The sequence below is a fragment of the Platalea leucorodia genome, assembly GCF_965183815.1.
Source record: "Platalea leucorodia genome assembly, chromosome: 16".
Lineage (NCBI taxonomy): Eukaryota > Metazoa > Chordata > Aves > Pelecaniformes > Threskiornithidae > Platalea > Platalea leucorodia.
Genome location: NC_138838.1, coordinates 11,423,628 through 11,440,464, shown reverse-complemented (window position 1 = coordinate 11,440,464; position 16,837 = coordinate 11,423,628). Strand labels below are relative to the sequence as shown.

The 16,837-nt window shown below is 37.6% G+C and overlaps 1 protein-coding gene across 5 annotated transcripts in view; it reads right to left on the bottom strand.

The window, feature by feature from the left end:
• Window positions 1-16,837, bottom strand: part of NLK (nemo like kinase) — a 66,058-nt gene that overhangs the window by 16,964 nt on the left and 32,257 nt on the right. For all 5 annotated transcript variants that reach the window (XM_082328263.1, XM_082328264.1, XM_082328262.1 and 2 more), the window contains 4 exons: window positions 14,275-14,404; window positions 12,608-12,663; window positions 2,532-2,638; window positions 568-653 (listed from right to left, as the gene is read on the bottom strand). In XM_082328263.1, the coding sequence (XP_082184389.1) occupies window positions 568-653; window positions 2,532-2,638; window positions 12,608-12,663; window positions 14,275-14,404 (379 nt within the window). The remainder of the gene's footprint in view (window positions 1-567; window positions 654-2,531; window positions 2,639-12,607; window positions 12,664-14,274; window positions 14,405-16,837) is intronic.

Sequence of the window (16,837 nt, the reverse complement as noted above, 5' to 3'; positions counted from 1 at the left end):
ACGCCTCAAAATGTTACAGAAAGATTCAGCCTTCTACTCACTTTGGCTTTGAGAATTTTTAAAAATGACTTGATCCGGAAGGGTTAAGAAAACAGATCAAAACTTTCACAATTAGAATGCTTAGCAAATCAGTGTGAACAAAACTTATTTTTTTTTACATTTGGCGTAGCTATACAACATGCCTAAGCCCTCCAAAATTTCATATGCCTGAGAAGTCAACGGAAGAGTCTTGGGCATTCTGTATCGCCTTTACTTTGACTTGCACGCCGAACACCAACGGTGCAATACCTGAAGAAACAGCCCGCCTTTCTCGGCTGCTGAGGGCACAAGCCAAACACAAGAATCAGTTCTATCTTGCTCTCGTAGTTTTAGGGAGAAGGAGGGAGAAAAGGGGAAAGGAAGATGCTTGTTTCATTTACAATTTTTAAAGAATCTGTGAGGTTTTCTTCTTTTAAAATGACTTTCAGGAAAAGTGTTCATGTCAAATGTTTTTCTTTAAAAAAACAACCACCGATTGATAATGAACAGCATACACATATGTACATTTTCAATAAACTTAAGTAGCACCTTAAGAACACAGTTGCTGTTCACAAGTAGGTTCCCTGGTTTAATGTCTCGATGTAAAATGCCAGCAGAATGTAGATATTTCAGACCTGAAATATTAAACGAAATTAAAATAAATACCTTTTTTTCCTTTTAAAAGAAGTTTAAGGCTGACAACATTTTCCTGGAAGGTCTTGCAACTCCTGACCAGCAAAGACTTTGCCATTGGCTCATGTTTTACACGATTCTAGCTTCCAGTCTCTAGTAGACACTCAGTCAGTCAATGAAAGAATAAAACTTTTGGAGTATACAAACTAGACAGAGCAAGTAATTTACGTAGTAGTCTTTTTTTTTTTAAAAAGCAAAACAAAACCAGAACATCATCTCCCTGGTTATGACATGGATACTCTGCAAATCCCAACAGTGGAATATTGACATATGCCTCTTACTGCTCTGTTTCCCAGTAACAATTTTAACTTCTGCAGCACTAAAATTTGACTTAACAATTTCCTAGGTAACAGCTGCACTTCAGAAATAAAGTCAGATTAAACCCAAGCTAATTTGCATTTTTTTTTATTTTTTTTTATTTTTTTTTTTAGAAAATCACTTTTTTCAAACCAAAACCTCATAAGCCAGCAGCAGATAATGTAAAACAGGGCTAAGAGAATACAGGCCCAAATTACAGTAAAGCCTAGGCCTTTTTCTTAGCTTTATTAGTGCAAAAATTCAAAGCTAGAACTAATGAACTTAGAAACAGCCCCAATGGCTGTGATCGGATGTCCTAACATTTAGGTGGTTAGGAAAAAAAGATAACCTATGCTTCTGTGTGCTTTTGCTGTCCCTGAAGCTGCAATTCTGATCTTTTTAAGAAAATGAAAGTAATGCAGAAAGCACCTCACTAAAAAGTACAGTGGAAGAAAGTATACCAACGTGACGTTGTTTATGCACATGACCTACAGGAGTAGACAAAGCATGGAAAAAGGGAAAATGGCCATAATTCAAGTGGGGTCAGAGAGAGCAAAAATAAAGAATAGTGTTAAACTGGGGAAGACTAAGCTCTCAGGCCAAATGCCTGGGCAAATGGAATGGGAATTCAAGTAACTCTTGAACAAACTTTAACTGACAGTTTTGCATTGCCATTGGACAGAAATCAGAGTTTTGAGTGTTCCCCCAGTCATCGCATTCAGTAATCACGGAGGCACAAATGCCTTTTGCCCTTTAGGAGTATAAATCTTTTCTCTGGCACAACAGGTACCTGGAATAGCCCATATTAATTCTGGATATAATTTAGATTTCTTTGCTCTGCTCTTTATGAATACGATCTACTACTTATTTACCACCAGAGAAAACTGACTGTTTACTTGCAGCTTATTCCAGTGAAAATACTCAAATAAAGCCAATGGAAAAGCAACCAGACTAACACTGATCAGATATTCAGAAGACAAGCACAATAATCTCATTTCTTGGATAAAAGTTTCCAAATGGACTAAAAAAAATAAATCAAGTTTAAAATTACTATTATGGTAAATTGTTTCAGCTAAAAATGAAACTTTAATGGACTGTTCCATAACAATTTAAACTTGCCTGTTCTCCAGAATACCTTAAGTGGGTATGCTTACATCTATTTATCAATTTGGCTCAGTCTCAGTGTCCTTTCTCTACCTTGATTCAAAAAGCATTGGAGGACTGTTAAAACCCACCCACCCACCGTAAGACTCTCACAGGCCATTGGAAAAGCCTTTGCAGCTGAAGCGTAAGTCTTGCCATCTTTACCCATGACTCTGATGGAAGGCAGCAGGGCTGCCATATTCTTACAACTAGAATAATTCATGCTCGCTCTTCATTCATAATATGATATAAAAAGAACAAGTTTCCACAGGAAACTTATTCAAGATGAGGATGTCTTGAGAATAAACATTAAGAAACAGGAAAAAAAAAAAATACCACTACTACATAATTTTCATTAAATTTAAAAGAAGAAAAATTACCTCTTAAAATCTGGTAAAGAAAAACTTTGACATGATCCGAGCTGAGTGGCTGAGGAGAGACGATAATCTTATGGAGGTCACTCTGCATCAATTCAGTGACAACATATCTTCAATTTATTAGTTAAGGCAAAAGCAGAAAATCCAGCACATAATTTCTTGAAACATTTGCTCTAACTCCTAGGAATTTGAGCTCTTACAGGTCAGAGCTATCGAGTAAAAAAGAATAAAGCTTCTTCATAGGTCAAGTCTCCAGATTCTTACAAGAATGAAAATAAAAGAAGAGTTGTGAAAGAAAACAGATTACTCAATAAAGTGGCGTTTGCATTAAGGTAGTTGTTACAAAATTATTCCAAAGTCAAATTACAACTCAGAAAACAAAATAAAATTTTTATATAATTAATGGCATCTTGAAACATTTACATTTTTCCTTAAGATCGGTAAGCCACGAATTACAAACAACTAAAGTAGCGTCTTCATAGTGGACATACATCAACGTGGTTTAACCAGACAAACTGGCAAGTGCAAGCCTGTGAAAGTCGGTTATCAGCAGTACCTTGCAGGTTGCTACACGATCGGTAATGCAGACTTTTAAAAATACGTACCCTTCCCTAAATCTACCCAGTACCCACTACTTTACCTTCTCAGGCATCATATACACATGCATACAAATCCCAGTCATAAAACCTCTTCTGAGTTATAACAGGAGAAGGAAAAAAAAAAAAAAAAAAACCAAACCAAACTTCTATCTGGAGGAAAAACTAAAAAAACAAAACAAAAAAGAAAAAAAACAAGCCCAAAACCAAACTGAAACCACTACTTCATGTACTCACGGACATGCAGAACACAGCAATGGTCATGCTCACTGATAATTTACACAAATACTTGAAGATACAAAGAGTTGTATATGCTGTGTCTTATACCGAGGTAAGGTGTGGATTAAGAAGGGCATTGTGTTTATTCAGGAAGCACTAAAATGACTAAAAATATAACGTTACAAAAATGGAGAAATATGGAAGACACAAGTAGCATATCTTAACCCACAAAAGCAATATCATAGCGTCAGTTTCCTGAATATGTTACAGTCATAAAACACATGCAAAAGTCATTACGATAAATACTCGGGACACTACAGACACACGCTGCCTACGAGCTGTACCGGGCAGTTAGCGACAGCCAGCTGTAGCTGCGGCCAGCGATGAAGAGCCTGTCCAGCTGCAGAGAAGCTGCCTCTGCCGTCCCCCGCTTCGTTCACGAGCAACCCTGGTAAATTAAATTTTGATTTTGGAGCTGTGGTTCAGAACAGAGTTTAAAGCAAAACCACAGCACCTCAACTTTCAAGAAGGATTGAACTTGCAATACCGAGAATTTTCAACTTTTACCACAAGTAAGCTTGATAATTAAGAAACACTACTGCTTTAAAAGCTACCTTTAGCAGTCACATTTGAAACAAAAATCTCTGATATTACTACATTTGTGGCTGAAGAAGGTAAAACACGGTAGCCATTTGTTAACTCAACAAGGTATCAAACGTCTCAGAGCCCCCTGCCTTAGGCATTAAGCATTATGAGTCACACCAAGCCCTGCAACGTTCAAAACAGACAAAAACGCGGCAGAGAGGTGGTGCACGCTGCCAAGGTCGTGCAAAAGATCAAGGAGAGAGTTAGAAATAAAACTGCATCTCCTGGGCCCCAATCTAGTATCTCCCTCGGCGTACCAGGTTCATTCACGGTTCAAGGTAAAGCGGTCATCAGCTCTCAGCCTTCCAAAAACACAAACTGATCAGCTGTACGAATCGGCAAGGGCTCAGTTGCCCTCCTCCGACCGGGTGCTACCTGAACGCTGGAGCGTGCGCGGCTTTGCATTCCGCTCTGCAGGAAGCAACGGGGCTTTGCTGTGCACGAGGGAGTTACACGCTTCAGTTCTACGCGCCCTCTGCGTCTGCCATGCACAAGCTCTGGTAACTTCATGAACTCATCGACCTCGTGGTGGTATTTTTACGAGTGTGCCGAGCTGGCCTTGTGTCTGAAAGCAAAGCTAACTAGGTCAGCGCTGAGGGGTTTGGTTTGGTTTGTTCTGAAATCTCACCATTATCCTGTAGGAGCCTATCGGTCGGTTCAGTGCTCTTTATAACCAGCTCTGCTACTATCAAGTCTGAAATGTAAGAGCAAACCCTGACTTCAGTTAAGATGTTTATCTCTCAGGAACACAGCAAGCAGGTCAGCTTCAGCAGAAACTTCTACTTGTTCTTACCATTCTCACCACTTAATTGGCACAGGTCAAGCTGCACCTCCAACAACCTAGAGAAAACTCACATTTTCTTCCATCTCTACCTAATCAATGTTTTCCTTCCATCTGTTGCTCCGCAAACCCTACCTGGCCAAATCCCTATCAGCCAAATTGCTCATCTGCCATCAGCACACCACACAAAAATTCATTTTATAAATTAAATATTGCCAACTTTTGGACCAAATACCCCCAAATTAAAATTGCATTCATAAAGGATTCATAAAGAAAAAACCCAACGCTGCAGCACCATAATTTCTAGTCCTCTAATTTTTCTTTTCCTTTTGCAAAGGCCCTCTTAAATATTTATACCGGCCTTTTAAAATTTCGTTTTTACCTTATGGCTGCAACAAATCTTTAAATTTAATTTTTAATGTAAAATATTAAAAAAAATCCAAAAGCATTACTCTGCACTTTATTATGATAAGATTTTTGTTTTGCTATGCCACAAATCCTCCTAAATCTCAATCCCAAGCATAATGTCTCCCAGATGTCTCAACTAGTTGCCATGCCAACTAAAGCAGCTTAAATTAAATGAGGGCCTGAAATGGCACCTGCACCACTCCAGGTCTGTTGCGCATTAAATAAAGCTCTCTTGACAGGGGCTCAGAGGTGCCATTAACTTGAACAGCAGCTATCTGATTATTGTCTCTAGATAATTTAATGAGGGTCTCTAAACAAGAGCAAAAGCAGCGCTTGCTTGATGTTCCTGCCTTTTACAAACGTGGCAGCTTCTTAAACAGCTGGTACCCAAGTGGGTCAATGACTTTACTCCGGCCAGTACTATAAATGTTTAGCAAAAACAAACTACAAAAGCCCTATGGGATCTCAATCAACTATTCAAACAGGTACCTGCAGTTTTCTTTTTTAAGTCGAACCATAAAATAAGCTGGCTATGAAGTGGTCACTGGAGCTGCAACATGCAGCTAAGCTGAACATTACTACCAGATAAAAATTGCTACTGACAGCAGTAATTAGTTAAGTAGCTGTATAAAATTAGAACTACAAATGTACCAATTTGCTTCAGAATAATTATCAAGGCAAATGCACAGCACAAAAGAACTTCACTTACTCTGTTGACTGGGAGACCTGCTGAGTCGGTAAATTTTACAAAGTGACCGGCAAATTTTAAAAAGGAATAAAGTACACTCTGTGATGTGGCGTTCTCAGAATGACTCGGATCCGTCTTTATTAGGTCTCTGCATACCTCAAAACTCAATTCTATAGACTGTTTTTCTGGGAAGAGGCATTCTCTGAACAAGTTCGGGGCTAGGTGGATTAGCTGGATGCTAACAGCGGAGTAGAGGTGTCTATCTGCATGATCCTCTAAGAAACATGCTTTTTTAAAAACAAAACAAAACTCTTTCTTAGCTATTTGAGGATTTTCTATAAAATGGGGACAAGGGGTTTTCTACTATTTTAGTGTACTTTAGTTATACTTGTTCTTACATTAGGATCATATCACGCTTAGTTTTCGATGCCACCTCTGATCTCTTCTAACTCTTTGCAGACTTTATAGCTTCCTAGTAGAAGTATTTCTAGAACATCCTCGTTTTGTATCAATACCCAAAACATGAAAAAAAAAAAACTGGTCCATGTAAAAATAGTGCAACAATTATTCAAAAAAAATTAATTGATCTAATGCCTGTCTGAATTATTTTTTATGTTTAAAATTTGCTGCCTTTTCTGTTATAGGTAAAATGACTGATATATTTGCCATCAAGCCACCTCTAATTATGCAAAGTAGAAATGGCAATCTATGGCACGTGTCAAAGACCACAGAGAAGCAACAGCAGAAGCTTTTGGAGGGACATGGTTTTGGAGTCAGGGGGAAAAAATAAAAAGGACAGTGTTTCATACCAGGAAGAAAAGACCGATACTCATCTGAATCTTACTTCTGTGCAAGGTAAGGGCTTCAAAGCTCTTGATGAGTTCCTAACGCAGAGAAAATTCAGCCTTTCAACCTAACTGAGCTGGGGTACAACGAGTGAAGCAGCAGCTCCCACCTCTCCACTCCTGCTCAGTTTCAAAACTCAGGAGCTGAGTTCCCAGCCTTCCACAAAAGCACCACGCTGTCAATCAGCTCTGAGTTAACGGCATTGGTATTAATCACCTGCAGTTCAGTAGCACCATATTTTGTATTACGTACAATAAAATCACTACTTTCAATATCTAAATAATTGTATCTATGTATCCATAAAACAAAGCTTGAATGCTGTGGAAGCTCTGTCTTGGGAAAGACAAATACATCTGGCATACCACACCTGCAAGATTGTGTATAGGCTTGCTGGGACAAGTTTTCTTGGCTGTATGCTGTGGTTAGCAAGAGTAAGACATACAGGTTGTCTGGTGTCAGGGAAAAACACGTGTCTGAAACGGAGCGGTGAGCCATTCCCCAGAGGTATGGCAGGACGCAGTCTGCAGAATGCAAAAATAAAATCCGCTACTTCAGCACTGGTTTCAAAATTTCACTTGGTTATTTAATTATTTGGCCTTGAGGTTACCTGAATATGATATTCAAATGGGAAATGCGCTTGTGCTACAAAGCACTTGTCGCAGATGACTATTCTGATATTTTGCAGTGCTTATGGACAGACGTAGTAAAATTATCAAATACTTCCATGAGTAGAAAAAAGCAAAACAGTGCAAGGGGGAATGTGGATTAATCAGTAGTAGATCTGTGCATAAATTACTAACTACTATTGATAATTTATTCTACAAATAGCTTTTAAAACAGTTTTTAAAAAAAAAAACGCAACACCAAATGTCAAACACGCAGTGTGAAGAGTTCCTAGTCAAAGTTAACGTTTTAAAACCTTCTCTCACAGTGTCATTTCAGGTTGTTCAAAAATCAAGTCATAATCCTTAAGTTAGGAATTAAGATAATTTATTGAGTACCTATAAAAGGTTTAAAATTAAAAAGACAAAGGGGAAGATTTCAGTCTATTTTTACTGAATCATTGACAGCCAGGCACATGCTGCCAGCAGATTCTGCTTGAAAGATGACTGCTAACAATACATGATATTCAACTTTAAAACCTCCCTGGTATTTTCCCATGTGTACACAATCTTCTCAATAGAAATAATTTCATATCAATGCATACTAGGGAAAACATTTTCAGTTCCAGGCAATATTATCCAACTACATTTTGCAAATACTGGAATGAAGGTATTACAACTTTACTGCTGAATAAAGCAAAATTTTAACCCAAGGCAGAAGAGCCTCACGGTCTAGAGAGAACAGAGCCATTGTGGCAGACAGTTCATCCCAGTGGACATCTAGGACTCTCTCATACAGTTTACTGGTTTGACGATAACACCACCGTGCTTTCGTTACCTGTAGGAAGTACATCAAGCTATTCTGTTCTCATGGATATCTAGTGAGAATCTAAGTCACAATTCTGCCTGACCCAACAATATCAACTGTTGTGTTACCAGCTGCAGAGTCGCAACCCGTAGCCTTCTATGGAGTGTGCTAATCCTCTGAACCCCTGAGGTCCCTGTTCGATTTGTTTGTGTGATGGCCCAGAGAAACTTGCCGCGAAGCCGTTGCAGAAGGGTACTTAAAGAAGGGAACCCTTTCTAAGGAGACTGTGAAAGAAGAGAAAGCCTGAGCATACGCTACTTGGTGCCCCAACAGTGTTGTCATTGTCCCTTCTACTGGCTGGAGGAACCAAATCTTCCCTTCTCCCTGTCTACCCTCCTCCACCCTACATACATGAGGGATTTACTCCGTAATCTGTCAGAAAACAGTTCTTTCACCTCTTAATAAGATCAATGGGAAGGAATTGCTGCACACCTTTGCTTTTACTAGTATTAACATCTTTCCAAGTCAGTATAACAAGACTGACAAACGTGACGTCTTTTAAGCTGCTTCTAATATTCACTGTAATGAAACAAGTTTTCCAAAAGTTACTATAGAAGCTTAGGATAGTTCTTAAAAGAGGACGTCTGTGCATCTCCAGTTGCAGAATTCAGTATTACAATCAATTGCAGAAGATTTTGTAATTGTAAAAGAGCGCTATAAATCATAGAGTCATTTAGGTCGGAAAAGACCTTTAAGATCATCGAGTCCAACCGTAAACCTAACTCTGCCGAATCAGTTCAATCAAGAATTACCAGATACGTTAATTGTAATGAAATGGTTTTTAGATGCTCTAGCAAAATCTGTGGGTCACTATTTACCTTTATAAGTGATATGCTTTAAAGCTAGGTCAGTCCACCCAGGAACACAGGCATACAACAGAACCAAACTATCATCCAAGCCTGCGTACCAGGGATTACACTCTGCTCCACCAGGGTAAATTGATGACTGCAGGGATAAGCCTTGAACTTCAGCTTAATGATGAACTTAATGACGAACATATAAAACCTAAAATTCACTAACAACCTTTTTTTCATTTATTTTCTCAAGACAGACACCCAGAATATTATATGCTCCATTATCTATTCATTTTTGCACTAGGTGATATTGGCAAAAATATCTACACCCGTATAAGCTGTGAAATGCTCACAAAGATTTTCAATCTAAAACCTCATTATACATTCAAATTATATCTCAATCTAAGAGTTTGCAACGAATTTGCATTCTAAACCAAAAATCTCACTAGATTAAAATTCCTTTATTCACCACCAGTTTCCTAAGAAATCTTTTAATTAATCATCAAAATTTTAAGTCAGTTTTATAATGAGTTCTCTTTACAAAATATGCTTTGCAATTCTTGCTAGTACCTATGAGACACTGAATAATTGAAACTAACTCTACCAGTTCATTTGCAACACATCATTCATATCGTCTTAGTCATTCTTTTACTATTTTTTTTTCTTTCCCCAAAAAGGGCACTACAACTCCTTAGAAAGAATAAAGGAAATCCAGCAGTACCAACTCCATCCCTCTACACTTTTATCACTGATCATTATACCTTACTGTAAAAATGGAATGTCACTACGATATCTTTAGGAACGACACTAGTGGATCAACAAAAGAAGTTTTTACAACTACGTCCCTCAGATATGGAATATAGTTAACCGATCCTCTTAAAGTGAATCTGAAATAAATTCTTCTTATACTACAGTAAGCAGAAGCCCATGCAATTAAAAATGTGCATAGAAATTGAAACACCTATTCATTCATTCTTCTAATGAATTTAAGGGTCATAAGTGCACTTACTGCAATTATTTCAACAGAAAGGAGAAAGATGACTACAAAGCAAATAGTCTTCTATTATCAATATTAGAGTCAAGAAATTAAAATGTATTTTAAAAAAAAAAAAAAAAAAAGCCCTATAAAATACTAGTCAGAATGACTTAAAATCAGTTAACCATGAAGGAAACTAATATTTCGGGGTTTATATACAAAACTTGGCAGTAGCTAAGCTCATGAAAATAAGCTTATCCCATTTAAATATTCTTGATTGTACAATTACACGGAAGGAGTAATCCTTAACCTAGATCTGATTTATAACTCATATGACTTGTTATAAAATGAGGGCATTGAACTAGTGCAAATAACCAAACTCCAGTTTTTGAAAACCACTCATATGTTGCTCACATTAAAGAAATACCAAAGCAAAATTTAAGAGCTTTATCTAACATTCATACAAAAAAGCCCCAGTATAGTATAGCAATATTGTTAACCAACTGGTAAATCATGCTGTACTTTGGTTAAAATCACCGAGTTTAAAATACACCTGCTTCCTTCACCAATCAATTCAAGGTATTATAAATAGATCAAACCATATTTCACAAAGTTCAGTTTATCTAAAAATAAAGAATGACCCACCCATTAATTGTCTTGTAAAGTGGGTCATACAAAAAAGCAGCTAAAGCCTATCAGTAATTAAAAAATAACCTTCCAAAGTCTAACCATACGAGTAAGCTGGTGCACTCAAACCTCAAGCAGCTCCATTGAAGACTGACACCACCATAATAAAGCTACTTGTAGGAGAAGCAGAACACAGCACGTGGACATCTGTGGGACAGGGAGTTTATTTTTTTTTTTTAACCTAACTATTACTATGCACCCAGGCAACAGAAAAAGCTCTCAGGTCTCAATTACGATTGTATGAAAACTAGATAATTTCAGAAAATAAACCCAAATCTTCAATCAGAACACTTTGTATATGTTCCTGAACATATATGCATACATTTTTAGGTGAAAATTGATTGGCAGCTTACTTAAGCTTATAGCAGACATTTCATTATGTCCTACCTGATTTACAAAGAGAATTTTGGTAACAATTTTGGTTTGGGGAGGAAGTTATTTGCACAATTTTGTTGCGAATTATAAACTTGAAAGGCAAGGCAACCAAAGCTGTACAAGGAGCAGCAGTATAATGAGGTGACACGTAACTGAATAAGCTATGATTCAAGTGTTTGCTTTCAACAGTTCAGCACTGAGTTTAATTTTCAGTGTTTGCTTTTGGGGCTTTCCATAGGAAACGCAGAAGTCTATTAGCTGACCTCAGCTGTATGGCAGATCCCTGTACTGAAATGCTAATTTGATAATGGAAATGTCAATGTGTTAGGATATTTTATTACCTGCTCTCTAAAATACCGCTTTTACTTAAGTCTACAAAGGATATTTTGTTACTAACAGCATGTTGTAAAAATATCTGAACAGTTCATAAAACTCTGCAAATAATCTTAAAGCTCTTATGGACAGGAATCTGGTGGAGAGCTTTTTTCCTACACACATAAAAAATAAAATATAAACAAATAATCTCATTCAGTGCTAAGTATCAAGTTCATTTTTTATTAGCTAAAAACTTCTCAAAAATTGGATCTTAGCATGTTAAATTTTTAAAATAGCATAAAGAAGAGAACAGACAGTGGGATTAATCTAGGCAGACAATCTTTATTATGATTCCTGGTCTGTAGCTAGTAAAGTCTCTGCAGAGAACAGAATTATCCCTATTTAAAATAGTTTTTTATTCTAAATCTCATGATATTTCTAGATACTTTCTGTGCCATGAAAATCTGTACTTAACTCATTGCATTAGAGTAATTTCTAGCAATTTAAAAACTAGAGTAAGTCCTAAAACAATGTGCTTTGAGTCACAGAACTTCGCTTCCAACTACAGTCAGTAAGAGCCTGCCCAAGCCAATGGCTTACTTTTCAGTATTTAAGAATGCAGAAATTCCCAAGATAACCCAAACAAAGTTTGAAAAAGGAAAAACACAGAACAAAACATGACATTCTCATGTCAAGTTATGTACTAAAATTAAATTTTATAATACAGTTACCCATAGACAGCATGTACCTTTGCATCAGTGACACATTAAACAGCACATATATTTCTGTGAAATCTGTTTTCTTGATCAAGATAGAGGCTGAACAAGGAAAGCCACAACCCAACTGCTCTGCTGAAACATCCCTGAAAAGTCATGGTGTCAAAGCATGTGAGGGTAGCACTCTCTGAAAACACCAGAAAGTACTTTAAGGTACTAATAACGGAGAGGAAGTTAATTACTGGATATAGTTTTCAAGAAAATATTTTGGGGGAATCCCCATTAGTAGCAGCAGGATCTGTTGGTAAATACCACAATGCCCTGCATCTGCTGGCTCCTCCATATTCAAAGCTTCACATTCGATCCCGCACTTCACCTCCAATGTTAACAATAACTAAGAGCTCTTGATAGTATGGATTCACTTCTTTAAATAAAAATGTTCAGATACAGGCTCAAGGTTTTCGTAGTTCTATTTCATAGATACCAGCAACTACTTGCAGTTTCTAAGCTAATGAAAATTACACCTACCTCAATTAAGATGCTCTATTTTATATTTAGGATACATTTCTTCAAAATAGTCAATGTGTGGAGGCTGGAGTATGTCGAGGGCAGAGAGTACCTAGGAAACACCACACAAGATCAAGACCTATCCCAGTCAAACAAAAACAAATCCCTTTCAAGAAGACAATCAGACTGCACCTTTCTTATACAGCTTCACTTTATTCTATCCCATGCAGGCGGACCAATATTCTGTCTCACTAGATACGCAAATTTAATAGCCCACCAAGTCAGATATTCTGTACGTTCAGGGTCTCTCTCTTTTTTTTTTTTTTTTAATTCAAGAAACTTTTTCAAGCTGTTCCTGTACTAGCTTAAAAGCATAAGTTCATCCACCCAATTAAAAATGATTTAAAAAATATATATAGCCATAAAATATTTGGAAGAAGTCATTCTAGCAGAGAAATGCAAAAGCAAAAGATATTCCACTTTGTTCTGCCTTTCATCTTCAAGGGTTCTGCGATTTGTTGCTTCCACAGGGGAATTACAAAAACCAAAGTTGTTCACATTCTGAATCAGAAGCTCAGCTCTCTGTGCAAAGCAAAAAGGTAGAAAAGCAGCAGCACAGAATTTACATCCTCTCACAGGAAAAAAATACTACCTTGCTGTAGTCTTTTAGATCCTGTCCTAGGAATATTGATGACATTTAGGTGAAGCACACAAACTTCAGTGCTTATCAGGCTCAACTTCTGACTGCTTACAGAGACGCTTTTATTTAATTTTACAGTCCTCAGTAAAATCTTCTCACCTCCTGGTGAGGAGCAGTTTAAGATACCAGTTCAAAAGAAATCTTGTCCCAGAATCCATCTCCCAAGGACTGGTGATAGTGGGGTGGTGGGACTCTGCAATCTGGTACAAGCTTGCGAGGCAGCCCACCTCTTCTGCGTCCCACTAACAACACTTATCTGAATTCAGTGCTTAACCACAAATAAAATCGTTCTTGGAATATGATACCCTCAGATAAAAAAAAAAAGATAAACCTCAAAACAGGAGGAAAAGCAATGAAATAAGGTTCCGAAACAGATACCCGCTTCCTGATCCCATTCCGCTAGGAGAAGATAGTACTCCCAAGATGCTCATTACTGCCCATCAATGGGAGAGGTTACCACATCCACAGCTGCACTTGTGGAACAGTTTCTCTAAGTACTTTTTTATTCACTTCAGACACAACCATATGCGTCAATTCAAATCATTTCTTAAAATGTTTTAATTTAACCTAGCTGATTTTACCTAAAGCAGATTTGGGAGTGCTTGCACAACCACTCTGCTAGAAGAACCAAGAGCCCAATAAACTCCAGCAAAGGGGAGAGGAAGATGGAGTAAGAAATAGCTTGGAAGAGAAAGCATCTGCAGCTGGCATAGCTTTGTGCAGACTGACATTAATCTAAAGCCTAAAATAAGATTAGGTGGAAGTGTATGGCCTGTCTATTTGCAAGCATTTTGGAAGGGAAATTATCAATATCCTTAGATTCTTGATAATTTCATTTTTTATAGCGTTTGCAACAGTAATATCTGAGTTTCCAGGAAATCTGATAACCGTAAAATTAGAGAGCTTTTAAAGCATTTTAGATATTCTGTTAACTTAAAAGAAAAAAAATACTCCTGTTATAGATAGCTCCATTTTACAATTAGGCTTTATCAAAGACTTCAAAATTACTTTGAATTTACTTACATTGTCATGCTTAAAAAAACACAACATCTTCAACTCCCGGAAGACCCTTTTACAAGAGACCAAATTTTGGAAGACGTTGGGCATCTTTTTGAGTGCAACTCTCTTTCCATCTCGTGGATCTGTTACTGACCTACAGAATAAAAGATTTAGAACATCACATACTACTGTTAGACATTTTTTCTAAATCAGAAAAGAATATTTTAGAGTTCTTATCATTCTCAACTTAGACGGTGAGTCAAAACAATGTGAAGACACTTCTAGGGAAAAAAGTATTAAGCAAAGGGCGTTATGCACTGTACTATAGACTCTGTATTGAATGTAGTGCGATCATTCTTTGATTAGAGTACATACACACATACCCAGTCAAGCTCGGTAGCTGTTAAGTGGCTGGACACGTGTACATCAGTGCATATACTGCCTGCCACGGGCATACGCTGTAGCTCAAAGTCAGATCAACACCTTGAGCAGAGGAGCAGACGTGATGATAAACATCTCCTTCACCTCCCAAAAAAGACCTTATTAAAACATTTTCTCAGTTACGCAGGCTTGATTTTGTCGGGTCTACTGCTTTCTTCCTCCTCTCCTAAGAGGGCAAAAAATTGAATAATCCCATTCCGACAGAACACTGGCAAGTGCAAGACTATCACTTCATCTATCACTAAATCACTTCACACCTGGAGAAGCAACAGCACATGGTATCTAAGTTTCCAGAAACGTAAAACAGGCATGATACCTGCCTTTCTCCCATAGAGCTTATGGGATGCAAGTATAGTAGTTCAGAAATTACAAGGTGCTTTGCAAATGGCAAGTATTTTAATTTAAAGTAATTAGATTCTGAAAATAGAATTTTATAATGAGAACCATAGAACTAGAGCAAGGAGGTTATGGTGCCTCAATTCCCAATCACGGCTTTTAAGGTGAGGCTTCTCAAACCTCACTACAAAACAGGGTTTCTAGATCTTCAGTTGTTAGGAAACCTTCATTTTTTTTCTGCATATTTTTATTGGGATGACCACAATAACTTTCTTCTCAGTGCAATGCCATAACCACATAAGAATCTGCATCCAGCTGCATACCCTGATGACTACATTTGTCCTTAAAAAGTTGCTGGCTTTTCTATCTATCACGTGACTCTCCTACAGACGACAGGGAAGGCTGCTTCTTTTGTCTCAGGTCCATGCTGGTTTAAGCATCTAAATAAAAAATTAGAATGGGGTAATCAAGTATCTGCCTTATCTCCAAGTACCACATCTGACTTCAAAATACAAAACAATTCAATCAATCCAAAAAGTCAGAAGTAGCCACTGATACCAGAGGTTGGGAGTCAAAGGAGAACTATCCCAACAAACTCGGCTAGAACACTTGTTAATAGCCATCGCATATTTATATTTTAAGTAAGGGGCGGAGGGGGACTCGGGGAAGTCGATACCAGACTATTACTATGGTGGGAAACACAGAGCTGAAAAGAATCTGAAAAGGTCTTGTAATTCACAATATGTTTCCTGTTTTCTCCGGGACCTTTGCCTCTTGCCTCTAGCCTAAATTGGAAAGAAAGGGAATGAAAACTGGAAGAGCTACAGAAAATCCACTGTTAATGCAACTCGGCACTCACCATGGGCCAGACTGAAATATCCTCCCTCACACTGTATAGTAACTTCATTCACAGATGATGGTTAACCTCAATGAGTCTATTTGCAAAACAAGGTACTATTCATCATGAGTAGGCGACATTGCAGCCTGGCCCTTAGCTTTGGGATGACAGCAGAGGCAGATTCTGAACCACACACAGCAGGGCCGGTACCAGGCAGTGGCTCACAAATTCAGATAAACTTGATCCCAGCACGAGCTGAGAGCTCCCATTGCTCACAAGGTCAAGCACCACTGATCAGCTAATTACTGGTATCCTTCTTTCTTTACGAGACAACATTTCTGGCCCCCGCCAAGTTTTTACCAACTTTTAAAAAAAAAAAAAAAAAAAAAAGAAGCAAGCCACCAAACCTCTAACCTGTAAGATAAAACTTAAAAGCTGCTGCTTCCTGGGAATTAAATAGATATATTCTTGCTACAAAGTTGTAAAATTTTATTCATAAAAACCCTCACTGATTTGACTGCAGATGCGACTGAATTAACAATTTTTCCCTTTGGAGTTCTGACACTGTTGCTGACCACTGGCACACACAAACACTGCTATCAAGAGGATATTCACAGCTATGGAAGAAATTCCACTAGTGGATTGCAATGATGGTACGCCAAAGTATCATACGGATGCAAGACCTGAGACCTTTGACAACATGAAATTTCCTCACAAATGACCGTTAATACCTAAGCAGACCACAAACACCTGCCTCAGGTACGTTATATTTAACAGTACAGTTAAAACAATAGTTAATAGCTATCTTGGCCGTGAAAAATATTCAATCTAAAACCTTCAAAATTTATTTTATGCTATATTATAGCATATTTAGAGTATGCTCTACAACACTTTTTGAATAAGGTGAAGAAAATGAATTATGTGGGTTTGTTTCATTATTTTTCCTTAGAAACATATCTAAAAAACATAACT